Source organism: Myzus persicae, unplaced genomic scaffold (assembly GCF_001856785.1).
Source record: "Myzus persicae strain clone G006 unplaced genomic scaffold, MPER_G0061.0, whole genome shotgun sequence".
In the NCBI taxonomy this organism is placed as follows: domain Eukaryota; kingdom Metazoa; phylum Arthropoda; class Insecta; order Hemiptera; family Aphididae; genus Myzus; species Myzus persicae.
Genome location: NW_019104322.1, coordinates 197,765 through 225,470, shown reverse-complemented (window position 1 = coordinate 225,470; position 27,706 = coordinate 197,765). Strand labels below are relative to the sequence as shown.

General features: G+C 31.3%; 1 protein-coding gene across 1 annotated transcript in view; it reads right to left on the bottom strand.

Annotated features, from left to right (window-relative positions):
• The window catches only part of LOC111041150 (transmembrane and TPR repeat-containing protein CG4341-like), an 87,791-nt gene that overhangs the window by 20,413 nt on the left and 39,672 nt on the right, over window positions 1-27,706 (bottom strand). Inside the window, exons 7-9 of the mRNA XM_022325340.1 lie at window positions 25,192-25,306; window positions 3,033-3,118; window positions 2,614-2,852 (exon numbers count right to left, since the gene is read on the bottom strand). Coding sequence (XP_022181032.1) covers window positions 2,614-2,852; window positions 3,033-3,118; window positions 25,192-25,306 — 440 coding nt within the window. The remainder of the gene's footprint in view (window positions 1-2,613; window positions 2,853-3,032; window positions 3,119-25,191; window positions 25,307-27,706) is intronic.

The window sequence follows — 27,706 nt, the reverse complement described above, 5'->3', positions numbered from 1 at the left end:
GAACGATCGTCATCATCATCATAATTATCATTATTATTATCATTTATTTTAACTATAGCGTATACGGCTAGCGACGATAAAATCGCTTTTGCGGTCGTGCCCGGCGCAGTGTATGCCGTTGGAATACAGAGCGGATTATTATATATATATATATATAATATTATATGATATTACGACGTTGTGAGTACATTTTTCTCTCCGGTTTTCATTTTCTTAATAACCGTTTAGTCGCTGGGGAATAGGCTGGCGGAGCTCGCGAAATTTAAGATCCCAGCCACAACAATAATAAACGCCGAGTGCAGTATTTTCTCCTCTCTTGGGTGGCGTGTGTTTGCAGGAAGCATCATATTAATAACTGTTCACGCACACACACACACACACACACACACACACACACACACACACACACACACACACACACACTGAAGTCGAGTCGTATCGCGCGATATAAATTAAAATGTCTGCAGAGCCTTCGCACTGCAATACGTGTACAATATAGCATTTACAGTGACGTAAACGAGTAGGCGTGTATTTATGTGTGTTTTGTGCGTGCGGGCGAACGATTGTTGTACGTGCGAGCGCGTAGCGCGTGTGAGTTGGCCTTTCCATTCAAAAAACTGGTGGCATGTAATGAGAATTCTCCGCTCCCTCGTTGACGCCTGTTATGGCCGGCGGCTGTCTCAATATTTATTGCAGTTATATTATACCATCGAAAGTTATAACCCTTTATAAGTGCCAGAGTGAAAAAAAAATGCCCTTGCGAAAACCCGAAGTAACTATAAACTACAATATAAGTATAAGTTGTATTACAAAACACGCAAACCCCCTTTTCTTCTTAAATAATGCAGTTATTCAAAATCCGTTTTTTGGAATCTTCAAATATACTTAATTACCATATTAAAACATTCTTGAGATTTTTCGAACAAACTTGGAGAGGTATAAATACTTCTGTTTTTCAAATGAATACTCTTTCCCCTGTGTCTATCGTAAATTATGTTTTTTTGAAAATATTGATATATTATCAAAATTTGAAAGATTAGTTTTTGATATTCTGAATTTTAAATGGTTTAACAGAAAGACTACTGTTTCAAAATTTTAAGTAGGCACATCAAAGTTATAAAAAAAAATCAGTCAAAATGACGGTTCTCGTATCAAAAACAGAAGTTTGTATTACCACAGGACACAAAAAGTATCATGATAATTTGAAAATATGGCCTTTAATTACTTATGCTGAAAAATTCCGAAAATCAAAATTTGAACAAATTATTACATGAAAAAATTGGGATAAGCGTATTTGGGAATCACTAAGTATATAACGTTATGCTGGACGTACCTATAGTAATCCGTGTTTGATCTTAGCCAATATAGCGAGTCGTTTTATTTGTATTGACTTTATTGTTATTATTGTAAGTACATTGTTATCTTATTATTATAATATATCAGTATTCTATTGTATTTGGTGGACAGATACGGACTTGAGTAGGCGACACCGAGGAAACCCTGAAGGCACTTGCAATATTCACTACCTAAAGCTATTCCGTCAAATATATTATAATATTGTGCATTATACAGAGAGATTTTTTTTTCCTTTGTGGATTCTCGTTATTCACAACGTTTATTAAACTCTAATATAACTATATTGATATCGGATATGCAGAACAACGACCCCTATTTATCTATGTTCTATATATAACCCGAGTATAGACATTAGATAGCTGATGTGGATGTATTAAATTACGAGAAGTTTTTTTTATTTTTTTTTATGAACACTTGTTATTCGAATATATAGGTACGCTCTAAAAATAAAAATGACATCGGCGCCGTAATTCAATACACAGGTTATCGTCTGGAATGGTAAATATATACGTATGTATATAGGTATAACTATTGAGTGTATAGGTTTTTTTATATGGTTGATTATTATTAGTTTTTTAACACTCCTGTTGGCAAGAAAATATCGAATTTCACACAGCTACTATAATAATATAAAACAAATAAATAGTGGTACCTACGAGTGAAATGTTTCGACTTAACAATAAAGTTTATATCTTATTCCGTCGGAATAATTCTAAACTAATCATTATGCTATCGCATTAAATCGATTTATATTATTTTTTCTCCGGCGTCAGAAACGTCTACATCTTAAGCCTTAACTGCCGTTTCTCATGCCAAATCGTAGTAATTCGTTATCGCATACATTTAATATCTTTAAGTTCAAGTTGTATTTTTTTTGTTGTGTCGATAACTGTAAGTGAGTTCTATATGTTATAGAAAACACATTATTGGTAATTATTTGAGGCTATCGCGTTCATTCCGTTGATATATTATGTAGTAGTATTATAATATGTATATATGTTATAGTGTTGGATTTTTATTCAATCGTTGTAGTAAACATTTCGGTTTGATTATATTAAATATAGTTTCAAGTATGCTTGTTTTTAGTCTATAAACGACCACAGCTGATTTTAAAAATTAATATTAACTATTGAACACCCATAATAAATATTATCACGATGCTTGTGCAATTTAAAGTATTTTTTTCATAAGACCGTACCTTGCTGTAGCTGTATATTCTATTAAAATGTATCAATGTATCCATGTAAAAATGATTACCTGCGACGAATATCCGTCAGATTTGATGGCTGATTTGAACACTTTTACTGCGTCCTGGTGTTTTCCGATCGCCGCAAACATTCTGCCCAATCGAAGCACGCACGACTTTTTAGCGGTCACGTGTGACCTAATGTCTTTCACTCTGGAACCGTCCAGACAAAGGCACTTGTTCAACACTGCTTCGGCTTCGGTGTACCGATTAGTAGCTGCCAAACAATCGCCCAGGCTCAGATACGCCACTGCCGTGAACATAATTATTTAAACGTAATTAATAATTGAATAGATTGATTGCAATAATTACCAACTATAATTGCAATCGTCTATATTTATTATCATTAATTTATACGGTTGTTGACTGTTGTCGTTAAACCGAAAACAAAATATAATATATTTTATACTATAGATCGGATTATATTTACACGCTAATGTAGGTCTGAAATTGATCGCCGACCTGTAGCTCAAAATTGCTTCGTCATAATTTTTGTTGTTCCGTAACAGATTTCCACTGTAACACATAATAAATTGAAACGGTTTAAAATTGAAACCACTTTGGATTTTTTTTTACATAAATGGTAAATAATATAGTATACTGCATATACCATATACCTACTATATACATATATAATATATATATATATATAGCTATTATATAGTGGGGACATTGTTGCACGTTAGACGATAATGTATAATGGAATTATTTTATTTTATTTGCATACGCCCGACGCCACGCTGTGAATATAATAGTGGTCTACATAATAGTATTAGATATTTTATTATATGACTCAGATAATATTATACACTTATCGGCGGCAATGGCGGCGCCGCAGTTTCGTTTATATTTTTCGGTTTTGACTCGTAATTATTTATAAACGTTTTATATCGCGCGGATCGCTGCTGTAGTAACGTCGTCTAAGGGGGTTGGCAATTAATTATTTCAATTAATTTTCAGAAACATATTAGTCTCTGAACCGAGAGAATGTTACCATAAATTGTGTTAATAGTGTACCCCCAACCGTCTCCGTACATCCACGGTGTCGGCAGGGTAGGCGAAAAATAGGGACCGAATGGCATCTCTCGAAAACGTGACAGGCAGTTTGTTTTTGGACTAGTGGGGTAAAATAATAATGAAAAAAAAACACTCACGAGGGCGCGAGAGAGAGAAACAGATAGATACAGTGAGGGAGAACGAGAGAGGAAGAGAGAAGTGTGCGGTTGTCTGTCGCTGACAGAGGAGCTTCTCTACTCATCTACTCTTTCTAGTGGTCGGTAGCGGATTCTCCAAGAGGCTACATACCATAATATATGTGGTATTATATATATATAATAATATGTAGTGTGGTTTTCGACAAAAAAATATACATTTTTTTTCTTCTTTCCACACCCACACACCACTGAAAACAAACGACGCTCCTGAGAACCTGTCAACCAAACGAAGCCACCGCCGCCGTCCCTCCCGAAGGTCGATACTATATATTGCAGCCATCACTACTCCTAACCACCAATATTATTAAATTATTACTGCAGTATACAGTGGTGGATGTATAGGCACAAAGTACTACAAGTATAAAGTATAATGTGTTTTTGCGGACATCCCTGTATAGTCGTTTATATAATATTATATAGAAAGTGGAAATTATATGATATCCTTCTCGAGTACTTGTGTATAATAATATTACGTATACACACCCGTTTTTCTCGAGTAGGGTTCAGCATAGATGTATACCTTTATAAACGATATTATACGGTGGATGCGGCCCACGGCACTTATTATAAGAGCTTCGAGATTCACACAGTACTCCCTTAAGAGTGTCAAAAAGACAAAATATAAAATAATAATGACATCATCGTCGTTGTAGTATTAGTCATAGTTATACTAAAATATTGTACAGGTACATGTTGTATGACGCATACGTCGTGTATACACATCATAATATATGGATTGAGGTTTTTGGTATGACACTACACTTATAACAAACAAACAAGAATATTATGGTGAAAACGATTCGGATATGATCGATACGGATCATTCGAAATCTGTTGCAAATTGTTGCATGCCGTGTACAACTCGGACGGACACGAGATAAGACCCAACTCTGGATACAGCTGGCTAGGACCTAGGATCATCATATTATATGATTGGATCTGAAAATCCGATGTCCACGTGGCTTAGTCTAAGCTCCTCGACTATAATACTTTAATTTAACGTAGCTTGCTACCGCCGGCAGTTGTACATTATAAGGTACCTCCCTATAACGGTATTATTACTTGCCAAGCGTAACGTTTAATAAAGATATATCGACGTAATTTCAGTATACACACCGTATTAGTGTTTCTATTAAACGAGCGAAATCACGCGGTATTAGCTGCACCTAAATAACGGCAAGTTGTTTATATAGTTACGACCGCCGTACGCGCGTTATTAATCGGTGCACATAAAGACATCCAATTTTCGCTTATAAAAAAAACAACGAACGCCTTTCATCAAGGACATTATTTAAACAGTTTACACATTGTACATACAAGTATATACTCATATATATATATATATGTATGTATAGTTATAATGTTATATGTTACCGTAATACAATACGATATATTATTATTTTATACGTACATACAGGCACATTGTGCACAAAGTTCGTTTACATTAAAGTCACAATATATATTATATGTAGAGCTATAATTATAATTTATAGGTATCCACGGGGTCAAGTTATACGTTTTCGCTGCATAAAAGTAATTATTATTACATCGCACCCGACACTATACGTAAGTCCACTAAGGTAAACATATGGGTTACTATAATTATAACAACTATGTGTTTTTTTCTTCAAATTATTTATTTTTTAATTCATTTCGACTCATTAAAAAATAAAAATAGCCGAGCTGAGTGAGACCCGTACAATTTACACACGGGGATATTATAATATGTACATAGGAATATAACCGTCAAATGTTAGCGCTCATCTCTTATACATAAACCGCGTTTGTACGTTTGTACCACTTGTCTATGGAGGGCAGCGGCTATAGAGCGACGTTCAGGTCTGGTCACCTTCCAGTGTAAGTTATACCTATACCATATGTATAATCCCTCGTGTTATGCAGTTAACGATAAGTCGTTATGTTCGGGGAGAAAAAGAAAAAAGAAAACGCATCTCCCGGGAAATGAATCCCCCCCCCCGCGTACAAATATAGATGCAAATCATAAAAGCTCGGTGACAATCCGCACAGGTAGCACCCGTCACATGCGCCCACAAAAGCACATCGGGGAAAAAAATTATTATGTAATTTATATGCGCGCGTTTCACCGGTTGGGTTCGGTTAGTCCGTTTTTTTGGGGGTGTTATGAAATTGCAATTACAGTCGACTTACGCGCTTTTCTACACGACGACGACGCCCCCCCCCCCCTCCTCCACCGTCACCAACCGAACACCCACACTCACGTCTTTCCGCCCGGAGAAGTTCGAAGCTGTGCACGTGACACGTACACGTGCAATTTATACGTGTTAGCAACTAGACTGTTGTCGACGGATAAGTTTCTGCCTTAGGAAATTAATTTTCGCCATTTTTTTTCCTGTCGTAACTAACTTCATGTGCAATTTGGGCGTGCGTCGCGGGCCAAACTTTTTTGTTCGTTCGACGATAGTTCTAGAAACGGTGGCTATTTATTTAGTACACTATCAAAAACCCTTTCAAATATGATTTTCGTCCGTAATATTATATCAAAGAGAAAACTTCTTCTTAAAAGGTCTAAAAACACATTGATATGCAAATTTCCCTAATTCGTGTTGCATAATTATATATAGAAAATAACTTATGTACATTGTCCAAAAATTTATATGGAGCAAACTGTTAAAACAAAATACAAATGATACTCACAATTATTTTACTACGTACACACTACACTCGTTAAGTTATTACTAAATGTTGTTGATCTAAATTATAAATTCTACATTTTAACAACTTTTTTTTACAACATGTATTGTAATCATTGATCAACGTAGACGATTCTCTACTCTCAAATAACTTTGTACTGAATTCATTGTTTAAATATTCAATCGATATTTTAACGTTAAAAAAAACATCAAAGCGCAAATTATATGTTTGTGTGTATTAACTATATAATATATTATGTATATGTAACGACATTACCAAAACTCTTAGCTATGAGTTAACCAGTATATATTATTACTTACATTATATTATGTATATGTAACGACAATTTAATAACTCATCCATATATAATACAAATATATTACTATAATGAGTGCATGGTGCATATATCATGTATACAATTAATTGTCGAATAGTTATATAGGTAATGTGGATAATAATGTATATTAATAAAAGCAGTATAGAATTTGAAAAAAATGTAGGAAGGTATACGATATTTTATCAATACTAAACAATAGAAACTCAACGGCTTAACGTGACTTGCTGTATTTTATAAAGGTAATAGAAAAGCATCTTTTATTACGTTTCAAAAATATATCCCCGTCTCACAAGAGTTTCAAGTAGGTAATAAGTATTATTTGCTAGATTCCAATATAAAAGTTTTATTACTGGTGGATAAAAATATAGTTCAAACTATTTATGTATGGTTATTTCGATTAAAATTTCAATACAAGCCCTTGGGATACTGAACAGTAGAATAAGTTTTATTTATTAACTTTAAAATGTATTATATATAGCTTACAGTTTTATTTTTTATCAAGTTTTATAGATATTTCGCATTAAACGCGTTTATATTATACTTATAATTCTTTATGGTTATATTTTTTTACGTACACGTGTAGGTACAACTCTTATAAACTATTTATAATTATAGAACATTTTTGTGTTTTTGAAAAACCATATTTCAAAATATTGTCTTCAAACAGTATTATAAGTCTTAATGATACTATTATATTTTCAAAATAATCAAATTATTATTTTATATGCATATACGATGTATATATTTTTATACAGGTAATACAGGTTATATGTTTTTGGCTGTTTACATTCCGAAGAAGAATTTGTCTGAATATTTATTGTTTACAATCGTTTAAAGTATATATAAGTGATGTTACACCTGTAATGTTGTTTCCCTTAACACTTAGGTAATTGTTTATATCTAATAGTTAAAAAATATTATGTAACACACTTAAAAACTCACAAAGATAAAATTGGTTTATTCGAAAACACATATTACATCAAGTTATTTAGAACATGCATTTTACGAGCAGGAAAAAAATATCTCTTGAAAATGGTTGAAACGAGCTGCTTCGCAAGTTTAACATTTTACAAGTACATAACAATATTACGTAATATCTAATTGTAACAAAACGATATTATAATACTTCTATTTAAATGCAGGAACATAATGTATTACTCAGTATTTTGTTACTCTTATTAATACGTAAGCCTGCACAGTCGGTCTCCTATACGGAATTATGCAATGAATAGTAACAATATTTTATTGAAAATATGACTGAATTTCATGTTTATGCGCGGTACTCCCGATGAACCATAACTCCCATAAACCTCAGCTATACAATATTATACTTCTTTTTAATAGAATTCCTTAAAATGATAAAATAAATACATTTCTGGAATGTTTATTTTTTTGAAAAATTATCATAGCGTAGGTAGATAAAGAAATAAATGAGAAGTTTAAAGAACCAAATTAGTCGATAAATGTATATGACAAATAAATGTATATAAGTGTATAATACAAGAGATAATATTGCGAGGATGTAATATTCAAAAGAACTTCAAATATGTAATATTTGTGAATACAATTATTTGAAACCCAATGTGTACATCATATACTTTGGTTACATATAATACCGTGAAATAAATAAATTAAGAATATATAGATTTCGTTCCAAATAATCCAAATAACATTGTTCAAATACCAGACATTCCCGTCTAGTTTGTTCCCTTATGAAATATATGATAGTTTTGTGGAAAGTATTGTAAAATACGGATAATTGTTTCGAAATAAATTGTTTAATTATAAGACGTCAAGTACATCATGTTGCACGAACGAATGATTTTCCATTGATAATATTAATTTAATGTTATTATTGATAATAGCCAACTTAATGAAAAAAAATCCGGTTGATCGATTTCAAACGATTGTAAAAATTCTTAGCTTTTTACTGTCAGCCGAAATGTATATTTATCATGTTAACGATACTATATTTTTTACATTAGAATAAATTCAATTTAATACAATTTTTTATCGAAAAAGTAATTGGAATTCATTTAGATATTGATTTTTAAAAATGAGGGTGGAAATGAAAATTAACTGATAAGTAGCAATAACAATAATATAGTTATCAATATATATTAGGCTTAGTATATAAATATAGGATGTATACTGAAATGTATGTTACTATAATATAATTATGTGCCTACGAAATTGATGTACTATATTAGATTATTAAAAAATAAACGCGAGATAATTATAATATGAACATGTGTGGAAAGTAATAATTTTTTTGAAATCGTTACGCGTATTAAACTACCATGGTAACAATTTAAAAACATTTGTGGTATAGTGATCCTATGTACACACGTGTCATATACACACTCCCCAACGCACAGCCATTTTTTAAATTCAATTGAAGAATCGTAGATACACTTGCATGTGAGATATAATACAATAATACATTACATTATAAAAAAGCACCTACGAATTTCATGCCGTATAAAATATGCAGTTATAACTTATAATTTATTTATTGTACATTATATGTACACATCCTAAAATATATAATAATTTATATTATAATTTCCAAACGCCAGGGTGAAAGCTCGTGCGCGAAGAACGAGGTTTAAAAACTGAGAGATTATTTTGTGCGGAGTGAGAGTTTTATCGTTTTACGTTTAATAATAACAGTAATAATAATAATTATTATAATAATAAAATTAATAATAACGGCGGTATCCTGTTTATCGGAGAAGAGAGGCGCCGAAGGCGAATAAACACATAGCTAACGGTAGGGGGTGAGGAATTATATTATACTTTACTTTATCGTCGCACACGGGACTTGTGAGGTCTAACCACACACTTTTTGGCCGAACGCTTATGCATATTCTATTATCATAATATTATGTATTAAACAAACGCGGATAGAATCTAATTTATAATAATATTATTAATACTGCAGATGCGACGATAATCATAATTATTATGCAATGAACTCACGTATACCGCATAACATTCTCATTGTTTTGTTATTTTGTTGTATTACGCGTTTGTTTGTATGAAATTCACAATTAAACCACGTAAATAAAATTTTAGACCGAAAATTTGAACTATCGAAAATTTGAAATTCCTTGTTGCACTATAAGTTTAAACTTTAAAGTGATAATAATTGAGACACTTGCAGTACATTATTGTTACACTTACCCGACACGCACCCGACACAATATTATACACACCGGCATCCACAGTATATTGTACAATGATTAAATCTCGATTTCAAAAAAAGTAGCCGAAAGTTACATATTATCAGTGCGTTATAACTTTCTAACGTTCTACCTACTACCTACGATGTATAAAAATCAAACTTGGTTTATCCACAAGTCAATATTATTTCCGTTTCGAGATATCGAAGTAAACGTAATCTTATATACTCATCTTAAATAACTAAGCATATGGGGTACAGGGGCCACATCCTTTATTTTATGAACCCTTTGCACGGAGGAAATTTTTCATTCTTCCATGTGTCGTAGGATAATATTACTTTTTTTTTTATAAATTTCATCAGTGCGGGGTCACGGGAAAAGGAATAAAAAAAAAACGACGACGTGGTATGCTGCAGGTTACACGTGCGCATTATTTCTATTATTATAATAAAGCTGCAGTGAGAGAGAAATCGCGGGCGGCAACACGGTCGTATGAAAAGGCCGGGCGCGTGGTGCGTTGGCGGAAGCGTTTCTAATTTATGGCGACCTGTTGTCCGAGAAATGCGCGCAATTACCGTTCTCAGCCGCCGAACGATTATACGCGAGCACACGCCACGGCATTTAACACGGCCATTTAACAAGAATTAATATCCTTCAACCCCAATGCCGCGGCAACCGCGTGTTTTCACGCCGCTGCCGAGTAAAAGGCCGCCCGAGAGGTGAATGTATGTGTATTATCGCGGTATATGTATATTATTATGTTATACACTTACTATATATATATATATATATATATATACGAATACCATCTATAGCATACCTGTACTGGCTATACAATATTCTCGCAGCTTTTAGACCATAAATCGCATCCACCGCTATACTATCTTCTCTTCGCAAAGGTCACCTCCACAGGCCCGACAAAAGTCGTGCGGCGCAATGTCATCACTTCTATCCTCTGGTGGTATACAAAATAATGTAAGCGGGTGTGTATATAGCGTGTGCGACGCGACCACCGCCTACGTCCTACTTCCGTCTCACGGCTCCGACCCCGGAAATCGAATATCGACGGCGACATGAGGTAGGTACATAATTATTATTATCGTTGTGAATTATAGGATCGCGACGACTTCCTCTTACAAAATGTAAACGTTTTGAAAACGATATTTCCCGTGTCCCGTCGCAAATAAACTAAACGGTTCGGACGTCGTATTTACGCCAATGTTGCGATCCTACACAACCTATTACAGTAACATGATAATCTCGAAATGAATTCATAATGAATTTACGGACGTACAGCGATGATAATAATATAAGTTAATTATTATTAAGTGCCGATAAGACACCCCGCGCCCCACTTACATCGAGTATTTGGGTAATATACGCTATAAATTGATACGTTAATACGCACAAAGTTTTTGAGATTTCGTAAGGCAGGATACCTTTTTTGAAAACAGTTTTGAGCGATGAAGCCAATTAATTGCAAATTCGGTGATGTATAAAAACAAAAACATGTCTACGTTAAGGCATGAAGTACATACTTTTGAAGAACTGTACGGTAACCAACGAAACCGTTATATGTACCTGCCTACGTTGATTGGCATACACGTGGCAAGAAAAAAAACTAATTATCTAACCTTGGCTTCTGCAAATTCATATCTTGTTTAATAATTGAGTTATTCCTTGAAACAGCACTAATACAAAATTATAATAATTATGTAACAATGTACCTACAGTTTTCTCCAATGAATTATTTTCAGCCTATTAGAATTTTGAAAATATACTTTACATTGTACTTGAAAATTGAATCTTTGAAATATTTAAACAAATATGCACCGGTACACACAGTATAATTAAAAAATGTATGTATAAATTTAACAGTTAATCAACGTATATTATAAATAATATTACAAATTACAATATTATACATTTCTAGTTTCTCACAATATTTAGGTTATTCAGTACAACATATTAAAATATATTCCATCAACTATTTAGTTTTTCTTGACATAAGATGTAATGAACATATTTTATGTTTAAAATAATAACTTTTATGGACCTACATAATTTTTTTAAAAATGAATTTGATTTATTTCATCTCGTTATTCAATGTTATTCAATTTTTATTTTATAATATTATTATTGCTCTTTATGTTCACCTGCAGACTGCAGTTATAACTTGTTATTAATTTTATAAATTCAGCTATATATATCCATATTTCTATTAAATACCTATTAATAATATTATGCTTTGAAGTAAAATGAAAGAATAAATTGGTTTTTAAATAAAAATAATGATAAAAAAAATGTATTGAAATGCTTGTATTTATTTTAAAACGATTATTGATTTTGGATAAATTATTTGTCTGCATGGCTAGACGGTAAAAAAGTCACAGATAACCGAGATGATGTTGGAAAAAAATACGCCATGAATTATTCAGTTGTTTGCCATGCTAAACGAAAATATTTTAACACGAGTTTGTTGAACATTATCAAATAATTCTCGATTAAAGATATTGAATAATTATTTTTGTTTTTTTTTCGTGTCGAGTTTAATATTATAATATTACTGAATAATTTATGTACATTATATACACTTTGACGATCACAGTTACATTAATTAATACATTTTGAAATAAAATCAATTCCAAAGTTAAATAATTGTATTATTATATCTATACATTTATGTCCAACTTGAAATGGTGGTACTGTTAGTCGGTAAGTACCATTTATTTTTCCTAATTCGACACTAGTACGTATGTTACAGTCATATAATGTATAAACTATAGCATTGAATAAGTGAATTATTATTTAGCTTAATTCAACACTAAACTTAGTAATATATTTTGATTTTCAAACACATCCAAGTTTGGTTGAAGTTTCCGTGTTACATGATTGAATTTTATTCATTAAGTTAGTGAGTTGTTATACTATAATACAAGTATATGATTACGATTATATTATAATACGACAATAGTAACATCATTATGTAAATAAAACGTAGTCAGAAATGTATTATTATCTTGTTGTTAAAGTTAATATTTAACCAACGGTTAATAATGATGAATGCGTATTATACGTATTCATAATATATGTGTATTGTGTAAAAGTAAAAAAGAAACATTTTAAATTCATACCGTAGATAAATAATTTGATTTTCTCAGATGTTATAAGCATATTATATGTAATCATTTTGTAAATATGTGTTTACAATTATATGTATGAATATTAAATATTATAATACATCGAATTACTTTTCATCAAAATCGACCAATAGCAGCTAATACTAGAAAATATTACAAAATAATATGATAACTGATTTATATAGAAAGTATAAAACTCAATTGAAATCACATATTATATACCAGTTAAGCAGCAATATGTAACAACCATTAGAAAAAAAATGTTAAGTCACTGGTATAGACAAACTCCTGGTACAGTTAAAATACCCCTTTGGGGCAGTCACTACACAAAGCAAACGAAGCATTATTATAATGTACCCGTGTAAAATGACTAATTAAGAAACATTTTACATAATAATAGTATTCGCACGAATCTATATAATAATAATATAATATATAATATCACGATATATATATATTATGTTTATAGTTATTCAATATTTACAAAATATATTTTAAGTTATACCATTATCTATAGGTGCATATATTATATTATATGTATATATATATAAAACTGCTTATGGTACTAACCTAATGTGATATGGGTTATAGGTAGTTGTGTATACGATAATATTGACGAAGTTTTAATATGTGGTTATATAGAAATGAATGTAACTTTATGTGGGCACCTCAATGATTTTTGATTTTAAAAATTGTAGGAAGGAGATTTGAAAATAATATCAGCCACGTGTATGTATCGCCTACACACCTTATCTATATATGTACTCGTAATATTCAAATAAACTGCTCATAATTGTCGCGAGAAGCAAAATATAAAGTCTAACGTTTCAGGCCTATACTCAAACCACGTGAAACAAATCCTGCCGACTTATGTCTTAGACCGTTTTTCCGAAATAACAGTGGAAACGCATACCTAATATAGATAATTTTAACTCCTCTGAGCTTTTCTCGCAGCTACACACCCACACTTGAATATTACATAGTGATGGATAGTGATGGTATAGTGCTTAAATATTACTCGTCAATGCGTGTGCGTGTGTGTGTTCGGTTAATCGCGTGTAATCTAAAACAATAACAGCAGCAGCAGCGTCTATAATATAGCGTTCGGTATTTTTCGTTTCGTACGGCGCACCCGCGTGGATGTTATTCTCGTAAACCTCGGGGCGGCGGCGGCGGCGGCGGCGGCGTTAAGTCGAGGAAAAAAAATACGAGAAAATACTTTATCAGCCCATAAACGCGCCTCGCGTACACACACGCACACACGCGCTCATTCACACCGCACGCACCAGTTGCTTCGGCTTAAGTAACGTGCGAATATCGGCATATGCGTTACTCGGTTCATTAATCTTTCGTTTTACACTGCACAACTCGCTGTTTCCACGACGCTTCTCCGCTATACATAATATATATTTACGCGAGCCCGCGAACACACACACAGACACACACACACACACACACACACACACACACACACACACACACACAAGCTCAGGCGTATTAACGGTATTCGTGCTTTGTGCGGTCTTCGCATCGCACAAGGCAGCAAACTTATTATGTGCGAAAACCAACGCATTCATCGCGTATCGCCTATACGCGTGTGTACATAATGTATGTTATTATAATAGTCATCGCCTCGTATTATAGGTACGATACTTATATATGTATATATTATTTTATGTACAAACGGCGCAGCGGCGTAAGCCGTGTATGCGTATAATTACGACGGATATTCAACGCGCAAAATGCGGTTATTAAAAAAAATACAAAAATTTGGCTCGTGTCGTAAATAAAAAAAAAATATTCTACATTATGCGAACGCACTACACGGTATTATGCACGTTTATAACAATATATGGTATATAATATCATGATGCGCACGGAAAGAGAAAATAATGTATATACCGTTTCCGCTGTCGCTTTTGTCCAGTAATTTGTATTTTAATGACAGCGTCTACTTTTTGACGCCATCACCGCCGCCGACAAAACAAATTGATACAAACGGTATGTGAAAAACGACCTTTTTTTTTTAATAGTCTCCCGGTCGCCGCCGACGCGACTTCCACGTCGGCGGAACCCTTATTGTCATACTATACACCGGCAAAAGTTTTACACGCGAATTAATCATCACGATCGTCTTTCGTCGACCGGAATAACAACTCATTGTGTATTTTGTGCCATATTGCAGACAGACACCACCCACCGGTCGTGCCATTGAGAGTAAAAAAAAATGTCGTTGAAACCAGACAACAACATAAAAATATTTACTTCACACGATGTGGATACCTATTATAGTTAGTACCTACCTTACGTGCTCGAAAAGTGCAATACGAAGTTAAATGATTATTATATGCACCTATGGTCGTATAAACGAGTATGCACTACAGGCACAGAGAACCTGCACACATCACACGTTACGACTTTGGCAACATTTCGTCCGACGTCATACATTATTGCAAAAGTCTTCACAAATATACGGTGCCTACCGCAGTTGACCGAACGGCAGAATTATTGAAGACGTATAATTTTATGTAGGCAATGCCTTTATTTCAAAATGCGTATAAGAATAGTAGCATACGCCATAAGGTTAAAGATCCAGACGTTATCAAGTTGATGATTTTTAATTTTGATTTAAAGAATATTAAAATAGTAAAGCAAATTAATATTAGCATACTTAATAAAATAATACAAAATGGTCTCGAAATTTATAAAAATATTTCTTTTTTTATACTAGAATATGAGACTTTCCATGTATCGCAAAAAGAAAAGTTTTTTTTTACGACTCATATAAAATTCAAAAAAACGATCTAAAATTGGAAAATAATGCATTTTACTAAATGTATGTTATAGATTCTTTTTCAATACCTAAAAGAAACGTTCCCTAACCTCTTATAAAAGAAAATTCGAAAATTGTCACTTCAGTGTACTTACATCCGGGTCATTATATATACTGATAATTCAAAAACCGTATTAATAACACAAAATATGCATAAAGCTAGGACGCTAGGTGTTAGAACGTGTTTTAGAAACAGCGAACCTTTGGGAATAATAATATAAACGGGCAAACAGCATAGGTATTATTTGTTTATCATATTATTATAATATAGTGTTGCCAGTGTTGGTGCACTGGTTTGATCTACATCGCTATATTTATACCGTAAAAGTATAATAATATTATTATTAAACCACAATTCAAGCTCAGAACTTGTGGTATAACAATATTCCCACATACGCACTTGCAGAGCCCCGGGGGTCTACTGATCCAAATTTGGGAAACATTGTTATATTATTACGACCTATGTGTTTTCGTTTTGACGGTGTTACCCATTACGCAATATTACACATTTCTAAATATATATATAATGCACCTGTTTTGTGTCAACAACTTGGCCTCCCACACAGCGGATGATTCATTATTTGGCTTCGTAAAGCAATTAACAGGTTTCTGAAACGAATATTATCAAGCTATGATTGTACGAGACTACGAGTGCACAGCTGACACAAGTTATAAACGACACAAAATGTATAATAAAATAGTATAATAATAGTATGCGCATTGCATAATAAAGATTTTATATATATCATAGCTTAGGTTATTGTTACTACGAACAAGACAATTAACAAATTAGTATGATATAATATGTCTACATGGGAATTGATGATGAAAAAAATACTTGTATTATACAACTGTAATATTAATTAATATTGTGTACAAGTTACGGGCAATTTTAATAGACATTTTCTAAATAAGTACACTTGCGAATTAATTTTCATGTGGATTTATCGATAACGGCCGTTTTTAAGGAGTTCAACGTAGAACATTTTCCAACCACAGTTACCACTGAAAATTTTTTGATTATACTTGTAATCCGTGATTATTAGTTTGTGAAGCTGAAATAGTGTAAAAAAACTGGGTGCTCTCAAATCCGAACATACGTCACAAATCTGATATCAAAGAGTACTACATTATAATACACTAAAAATCATGTTAATCGCTAATATATGCTATAAAAAATTAGAAAAGTTTTAAATTTGTTATGAAGTTTTCAAATAATTTTTTTCAATTCCGTATACTCACTGGTTGAAAATTCATACATTTTTACATTCTAAAATCAAATTTAAAGAATAGATATGTGAGATAGAAGAAATTTGAAAAAAGAGGAATAATTGAACTCACGTAAGCATCATAACGAATTCTAATTACTTCTATATTTCTTATCAAATCTATATTTTCATCAGACAAAATCAACTAGGTTGAAAAAATAGTCAGTTCAAATCCTCTTAAGACTAAATTGATATGAATGTATATTTTTTGTAGGTAAATTCAATTTATATTTTGAAGAGATCAAGTATCTAAAATATTGGTTCTTAATAAAATATTGTTTTCTATCCTAATACGTTAAGAGGATATCTGCAGCGCACTGTTTATTTTCTCTCACTGGCCCACGCGCAACATAATAGTATAAAATAACGAATTTACCCCGAATCATTTTTTTATATGTTTTTGAATAATCTTATAGTAAAATCAACCATTACAAAATCGATGGAGAATAATATTTTTGACAATGACACATTGATTTTCCTAAATATTATCTCAGAAAAATTTAAACATCATTTAAATTTACAAATTTTTATTTTTATTTTGAAAGTCAAATACAAAGTCAAATAATAGTAAAATATAAGTCCGACATGTCATACTTTCGAAAATGTTACCCTCTATAATTGTTTGTGTTAATGGATTTTACTCTAAAGTTACTAAAAAATCATAAAAAAACTATTTTAGGTTAAACCGTTTTATCTATGTTGCTTGAGAGAGAAAACTAATATTGCGCAGACATCATCTTAACTTGCATAGTTGCATGCTGTATATTTTATACTACAATAGTTAAGACGAGTGCTTACAGAAAAAAAACTACTAATGGGTTATGTTTTTAATACACGGTTTTTAAAAAAAATTATTATTTTTATTGTATTGTAATACGCAATGGCATCTTAAAGTTGTTGTGTTTCAATTACTCAGCACTCGATGCCGCGAACAAAGTAAAGTTATTATTTTTGATTATAATGTATTCAATTAATATTTTCAGACAATACAAAATCGGTTAGTGCCCGAACTACTAAAGTCGTCCCAATAAAATTACCGTCGTAATAATATACCTACATCTGGCTACATAACATAATATAAACATTATCGCTGTGTACAATATACACACAATATATAATTTATAATAAATCATTTTTGTACACATAAGAATACCATTGTCATGGATATTTTGCCGATAAGTATACGGTGTAGTCACATTCACCGTTCAGGTATTACGTTGAGTCGCCGTAATCGAAAACTCGGTGACCTGTATACCTAGGGGCTACGACGCGGATCGGAATGCGGAATCGTATATTGTGCTATGGTCTTTAAGTCGAACGAAAAGCGCTTTGCGGTGAGGAAGTTGAGTGATCAAAGAGAATAACAATATTTTCACCGATAAACGGCAGTCGCCGGATTTAAATATTTTATTACTTAAACAATGCGATTGTTGTGCGTAAGACACACGACGTTGTGCGGAATATATGTCGCTCGGAATTCGATAGCTATAATATAATACGTTTCAGATATTTCCTTTTGTTTGTTCATAATAACATTGAATACGCTCATCGGGAAAAAATTTCTAATATTATTCTGTTTATTTTTATTAGAAATGAGCATCGGCATTTTGCGGACGTTTGACATTCTATTCTGTTTACAATGTATATTATATAACTAGTATTTTAAATTTTTCATTCTGGAGTAGAATATTTTTTATGAAAATGTTGATGTGCATGCTAAATGAATCAATTATGGGGTTTCAATATTTATTCATAAGGAATTGATGTCAAGAGAAATTGATGGTTATTAAAAATTATATGTTTAAGGTGCTGAGTATGATTACCTACAGTGGTGAGGAATTACAGCCCTCAGCCATAATTGTTATTTAAACTTTGTACTATTATGTTTTAAATAAAAATTATAAACTCCATAACGACCATCAATATTTTTCAAGGCTATTTTAATAATAGCAGGGGTTGTCATTCAAATAAAACATAAATATTGTTAAAAAACCATTTAGAAGTATAATGACCTTAATTATGATAAACGACTTTTCAGTGTTTCAACTGCTGCCAGCAAATATGACGGAACATTGAAAAAATCCACCTTATATATTATAATTTGCTTTATATTATGTATTTTATTTTGTTATATATAGGCTAACGCGCCTTCTCAATAACTTAATAATTTCAATCATCTGCAGCAATAACAATTCGCCCTCCTACCGTCACTACCGTGTGCGTGTTTCGTTTTTAAAGCTAATAATATTATTATGTGTACTTCGGCAGCACTGTTTCGCATCCTACGCTATTATATTATTTCCCTCTCACTAAAAAAAGAATCCCGTAAGGACCGAATCAGACAAAGCGACGAAACGGGGTTACCGTGCGGGGACAAAATTGTTCCATTTATCGTGCCCGGGGAGGGGAAAAAGAAGTTTCCACCGATAATCCGAAAATGTACAAAGTATAATACATAGCAAATTTATCACTGTTGCAGCATATTGTACATACATATTATATATATATATATGTACCTAATATATATATTAAGGGAGTGCGCGCTCGCTCGCTCGCTTATTTATACCGTGAAGTTTGGTCGCCAATTCGGTTTCAAGTCAGCGGCGGCGGCCGATTTGTCCTTAATTTTATTACGCTTTCTTTTTATATGCGCTCGCGCCAAAAGCATGGTGAGCGGGTGGCGGAGGAACGTTATTGCCTGGTGACATCTGCACCATCGGTCCAAACTGTCGGCCGTAAACGATTCCTTTTCACATATTGCTTTCTCGATCACTACACACACACACACACACACACACACACACACATATATATATGTGTGTATTATAAAGTCGTGTATATATATATATATATATATATATACATATACATATATATGTACTAAACTGGGCGCAGAAACTATATACTAAGCAACGGCGGCATTTGTTACGAATCGCTGAAATTTATATCTGTGGTTATAGATTTCTGTCGAGATTTTATATCCAACATTCTGCGATGGACTCTGCTAGAACCAGCCCACACTCGTAGTGGATTCGAATGATTCTCGGGAGGACAGTAATGTTCTAAGGTTTTAAATACTATAAGTCTTTAGGTGCAAAGCGATATTAATAGTAATAACAATAGCAACAATATACGCATGTCAGTTTTGCCAAATCCGTTTCCGGCCATCAGTGTTTGAAGCAGTGTGATTCACATTAACGCTTTGCCCATTCTTACAGTTTTAGAGAAATATATAATATTGTGTAGACGGACCAAAAGAAACTGAGGAACGGAGAAGGGACAGAGATACAGCTATACAGAGACAGTGTGGGACAGGGACAGAGAGAGTCGGACGCGTTGACCCAACGACACTATATTATTACAGACACAGCCATTGTGTGCTCGCGAACGAAATCCGTTTCGGAGTTTAATACTCTGCGAACCATAGTGGAAAGCGATTCGAAGAACTAACGCGAATATTGGCTTTTCGAAACGTAGTTCAAGTGCGAAATTGGCGATTTTCCGACCGCAGCCGCAGACGAATCCCGCTGGCCGCACATTGGGTTCTTTGATCCGCGTGGCCAACGCGTTGACCACATTGTTTGAGTTTTCGGAAATATCAAAAATATAAGGCATCTATAAATAAAGAAAGTCGTTTAAAAATATCATAAATAGGATACAATATATAAATTGTACTATATTTGTGTATAAAATACAGGATGATTCAATAAATATGTTTTCCTTTAATAATGAATTTATTAACTATATTTTAAAATACTCAGATTTTTTATTCGATTTATGTGTCATGTGGAAAAATAATATTTTTTTCAAACGAAAATCATCTTTTTTATTATATAATTTTAACAATAAGATGAATTTTTTTGAAAATGTTGATATAGGTAGGACAGGTAGGTACTTCCATTGAAATTCNTAACTATATTTTAAAATACTCAGATTTTTTATTCGATTTATGTGTCATGTGGAAAAATAATATTTTTTTCAAACGAAAATCATCTTTTTTATTGTATAATTTTAACAATAAGATGAATTTTTTTGAAAATGTTGATATAGGTAGGTACTTCCATTGAAATTCTATCAAGTAGATAAACTTTAAGTATCGAGCATAAGAGTCTATGATTAAGGGATTAGAAGATAAGGGGACTAAGATAATTTTAAAATTATTCTAATTTATACTAATTTATTAAAATTGTATAATTTATAAAGATTTCCTGAGTAGGTATATTAAAAAAATCTTACTTAGATTAATTTAAAAAAAAGTTAATTTTGAATATAATAATTATAATAATACAAAAATAAATACAATATACGATAAACATATGAAGATGACATCCACCACGAAAGTTATAAGTTACAACCCACATCAAAATAACAGTACATAGCATGCATGAACTTTTAAAGTTTGAAATGTAGCTAAATGTATTAAGTTCAAGAACAAATTATAAACTAGTTGTACTTTTATTACCCAAGGATATATTATTTATACTTATTTTAATCGGTTTTTGTTAATTAATTTTTTTGTCAATAATGAAGAATAACTGATATAATTTATTGCCTTATTGGTTATATTAGCCACTATACATGTTTTAATTTTGTATACAAATGTTTATTTGTTAATTTATTTTTATTGTATATTGGTACCCAATCATAAATATTTTCCAAGTTTCTCAATATCAGATGCTACATCATAATAGCTAATTAATTAAAATCTTCCGAGTTTCATGTACCTACGAATGTTGTTTAATGGGTTTTTAATGGTGATTGTTCGCCAATATGAACACTTGTTTGAGCTATATAAACATAAATATATTATGTATGTATTCAATAAAAAAAATAGGTAACTTTAGTATAAGACATTGAGGTACGGCTCACTTTAGGAGTTTTTCTTAGGACGTCAGTACTTGGGTCGGATTTTAGGGTTCTATATTTTTCATATCGCAAATTTTCAACTACTTAAGAAATATAGAATACTGTATTTATGATAATTTTGATTAAGGTTATAGGTTTGATAGTTTCTTTAAATTTGTTCGATTATTATTCACGAAAATCGCAGTGCAAGTGAAGCTTTCGGATGTCTATATAAAATAATAATGAGCCACAAAAATATTTTTCGATTGGTGAATGCGGTATTAACGTCGAATAATTTTAAACAATATCTTATCTCAGAATGAATTTAGCAAGTTTTAATTGCGACCAGTCTCCCCTTTGATGAGAGGGCAAGTAGATGTGGTCACCACGTAATTTTGTACCGCAAATTCTAGCCAAAATATCGGAAACTTCTGACAAGTGGAACTGTGGAACACAGTTGTAATATTAAAGGTAGATTTCTGAGTTAACCATAAAATACATCAGATGAATAGATATAGATCAAACACCAAGTAAATAATTAGTTTTTTTAGATAAAATAAATTGAATGACATATTATATTATAATACGATTAGATACGTATTAGATGACATATTATAAAAGATACATACATGTACTTGTCTATAAAACATGTTGGATGAAAAAATAAATAAAAGATATAAAAACAATAATCAGTGTCTCCAATTTTCTAATAGTAATTATGCAACGCAACAGAGAAATAAAAATGGTATCCTATACTAAAATGTTTTTAACTAGTTGGTTATTGAAAAAATGAAAATTTGTAACATGTGATGGTTATTTTGTTTATTTTGTCTGGTTTTACGATAATACCATATTGTTGTGACGTGAGGTTCTGTCAGTGGTCTAGATATTAGTTGTGTGGTGAAGTGGTTTAATTAACTTAAGACAATTTCCAAAAGTTCAAATAAAATAGCTATATAACTATATAAGAACACAAGTTAAAAATGTAATTATACAAGTCGTGTGGCACGAGGGTGCTTAGGACTCAAAGGCTATACATCTAAAAATGCTGTACTGCGGACACCCTTATAAATGGTGTTTCCCGTTGTTGTTATTGTAAGTCCGAAAAGTTAGAACGTATTTTGTATTAGAGAGGCTCTTTAATTTTACATAATATATAATACTCTAGAGCCACACTATTTAAAAAATATAGCTATTCATTTCATTAGAAAAAATTAAGTTTCAATGTTAACTTCCATTATATTTTATAACAATTAGTATCAACTAACGATATTAAAGGTTTTCTAAAATGTTAATTTATTTAACGATTATAATAGTTTTGTTTCAGTTTAACATACTGCACCAGGCTGGCCCAAGACAATGATTTTGATTTTTACTTGTCTTCCTGTGTTCACAATGGAAACTTAAGAGTTAAGAGTTCTGTTAAATTTGTTAAATATTAATACCCAAAATTCCAGAGGCTTTTCAAACCGATCAATACTTTAATTCACTAAAGGCTACATAGTTTGCATACTGTGGTAAGTGTTTACTATATAGTCTTTGAATTATTACATATATTTTAATATATATAGTAAATATGATTATTAGTTTATAGTTATTATTACTTATTAATTATTAATACTTTATAATTAATTTGATATTTATTTTAAGTACGCTCAACGGGATATGAATTGCATGATAAACAATTAGTAACATGCCCTTATTTTATATTTTATTACATAACCAATTTAATATCATCAAGTAAAATTAAAATATAATATACTACTTTTGCATGATGATAAAGTTTTAAACATTTATGAAAATTCTAAATATGTGAAAATTAGGTGGGGTAAGAGAATTTCATTTAACATAGAAACTAATAAATGTCAATTAAAATGTTATACATTTTATATTTATGATTATATTTTATTTTAAAAATGTATTAAATAAATATATTAATACTATATACGATGAGAAACGTATTGAATACAAGTTATCGGTTTCAGAGAAAAATTCTTTAGAAAATATTTTGCATCATCTTCAATAAAGAAAGTTATTCTAAGAATTCTCTGTGAAAATATACTATCATCTTAAATTTTTGTATTAAAATAAGACCAACTAACAAAGGAATTTTTTTAAAGTTTGGATCGATAATTTTTTACTTCTATTAATTAAATATTTGTTTAAATACGTTTATAATTGATGCTTTCTATGAAAATACTTTCAAAAGGACGGCATTGAAATGAAAAAAAAAGATATTGAATAATGATTTTCAATATATTATAGTCGCAAAGGGGATGGCAAAAAATGTGTGTATTTTTATACAACAGGATTTAAATTTTGGGAAAAATAAAAGAATTGGGTTGAAAGTAACCAAGACAAATCACACGAAAACGTGATCGTTTCACTTGTAATGTTCTAGACCACATGTCATTCTATACCACTAAACTACAAAACAATGTGGTTTTTATTGCATTTTTTTTTTATACTCTTGAGTTTCATTATGTGAGTAACATGACGTTTCATTCTTTTTAGATAAAACGAAAAAAAAAGAAAAGAAAAAATATATATCCCCCTCGTTCACCAAAAGTAGGCGTATAAAAGCCATCAACTTTCGGACAGCCATAAGCTTCTTGGGTGTGTTATTAAATTGTTTTTTCCTAGCGTATCTCAATTTATTGTTTTGTTCCGTAGACGAAAAGGAGATGAGGAACAATAAGAAATGATATTTTTTTACGGTCTTCAATAAAGACTGTGATTGTTATACGGCACATTTGGCACAAAACTCACCCCTCCGATAAATAACGGAACATATTTTACGAGTGAAACAAGGCAACGGAATATATACAAAATTCGAAGTATAAAATTGTTTTATTTTTTATTTTTACTCTGACAGGTATGCGGTAAACGATATTATTTATAGAGTTTCGAAAATAGCATTAGCCTTAGCAGTTTCTTGAAAAAAAACAAATAAATAATGCAGCATTTCCTATGTAAACAATATTAGTAACAATTGTGGTCTGCTCGCAAATTTGTGATTATATAATAAGGACAGAGGTGATGGGTTTACCTAGAGTATATTATAGTTTAAAAGTAGAAAAATATTGTTACTCACAGGTTGTAATGTACGTCAGCCATGTTGGGCCGGTGTTTGAGTGCCGATCGGTATGCCATTTCTGCTTCGTTTGTTCTGCCTTGAGAGCTGAGTATCGAACCAAGATTGCCATAGGCTAAAATTTAATCAAGATTCGAGATGAGAATTAGGGTGAGAGAGAAAATGAGAGAGAAAGTGTGTGTGTATGTGTGTGTGCGCGAAAGAGAGGGAGAAATAGTGACGATGAAAAAGAGGGGAAAAGAACGGAAGCGATCAGTGGAACCTATTCCGTTTGATTGAATTAAAACAGGCGCGCGCTGCCGGATCGAAGGATTGTAGCCCGTGGATTGATAGGTATGGTCTGGCAGCCTGAGAGGCTATAAGTGGAAAGGGGCACAAAATTAAAAACACTAAGAAGTTTATTAGACGGTGTACGTACAGTGTTCGTCTAACAGAACGTATTTTTTCTGAGAATTCCGGCACTTACATTGTAAAAACTAAAAACTGCGTAACAGAAAGTATTTACATATATATATTATATACATACAATATACAATATACATATTATATAAATATAAAACATGTAAAATATTGTCTAGTTGTCTTACAGCGGGACAGCACACTGTAATATCTCAAAACGTATCCCTACGTATAATACGTAATGTTTTTCGTCTGACAGTGATCATAAATACCATAAACCGCATGGACTTATTTTTCAAACAAATGTATGTAGATAATATATAATATTATTACTGTAGGTAAAACCTGGATTTACTATTTTGTATGATATTATGTTCTCTTGACCAGTCTTATAAAGCTATTCTGTAAGAGTACTTAAATAAAGAATTAAAATACTTTATAAGTACTATGTATATATATATTATTATGTCCAATACTCAAATGCGTATTTTCAATACTTTTTCAAAATGTTTGTATTTAAAATGGATTTTTTCCTTATTTAGTGCCTTATTAATATTTTCATTAAAAAAAAAAAAAATAATAAATATGATAAAATATTATAATATACTATAATAATATATATTTTAAAGGGATATGTTCGAATAAGTCATAATATATTATGTTTATAATAGTATAATAAACATTTCCAGAAGGTTTGTTTTTACTTATACTTAGTTTCAAATTTATAGCTGATAATCGTTAAAGAGGCGCAAATCTTCCATTTAAAATAACGGTAAACCGAAAATATACTAAAATTAAGTACTATAGTCCATCGATGTTATTGTACAATTAAAAATAACTTTCAAGATAAAAACATTAATTCTAAAATGCTACATTTCTAAATACGGTCGAAATATTTTTTTGATGTGCGACTTATAAACAACTGAAGTTTTAAAAAAGGAAAACTGATAGGTAATTTATTGTTATACTTGCAAATCGCCCAATATCGAATATACAACGCTAAATACAATTGATGAATAGATACCAAGAAAATAACCAAAAAACTAAGTTTAACATTGGTTTTTATTTATAAAAGAATTCCATTCACACATTTGAAAGTGTTTGTTTCAATATATTATACGTATTCGTATCGTTTTAATGCTTTTTTAACTGTGTATTAAAATACGTATTTCGATTACTTTTTAAAAATTAACTCTTAAAAGACTGCCCTAAAAAATACATGTGAGTATAAAGTCAATAGATACTGGATGGATATGTTTACTGTTGTTATTAAACTTACAGTGGAGAACGCATGGTGGGAAGTATACAACTGCAACAGCGATTAAACAAGAACAACACGTTATCAAATTGTTTTTGTTTTCACACAGAAAACCTAAAAAGCGTATACGATCAACGTTCGAGGTTTTTTCATAGAGATAATCTACATTATTATAATAACTTGGTAGTTGGGACGGAGAAGAAGTCGTAGGTACAATTTAAGATAAGGAATTTCGGGAGGAAAACTCTTTTAATGAGTTTTTGAAAAGTGTACATTACTGAAGAATATATTTTATATTGTTTTAGAAGAAAATATATTATTTTATGGCACACTGTATTGTGTATATGAATTGGAATACACTTAATGACTAATTGCAATTTCTTGAAAACCTATGGTTTTTCGTCGAATAACTTTTCTCCGAGTTGCGTAAAATTACAAATGTAAATCTAAGTTGCGGTACGTGTTCTTTCGAAATGTGAGCATTAATTTAAACACATCTGTATACAATACATACATACATTTTATAATGTATATATATGTATATATATATAAATATGTGTTAGGTATACGAAAACTATATATTATTATTGTTGTAGCACACAGTATCGGATGACTTTATATAGTGTTATTACTAGATGGATTAAATACGGCTCTGTTGTAATATCGAAAGTTGTATTGCTTTAGCTTTTAAGTCTTCTAGAAATATGTCATTAAACTTTTCGTAAGACAATAGTTATCCAAACGTTTAATTTGATTAAAAAATACTGGTGAAATGAAAAAAATAAAAAAATTTATAATTCATAAATCATAATTAGACGAACCGTGTAACATGTTAAAGTTTTATATTTTTGTTACCTG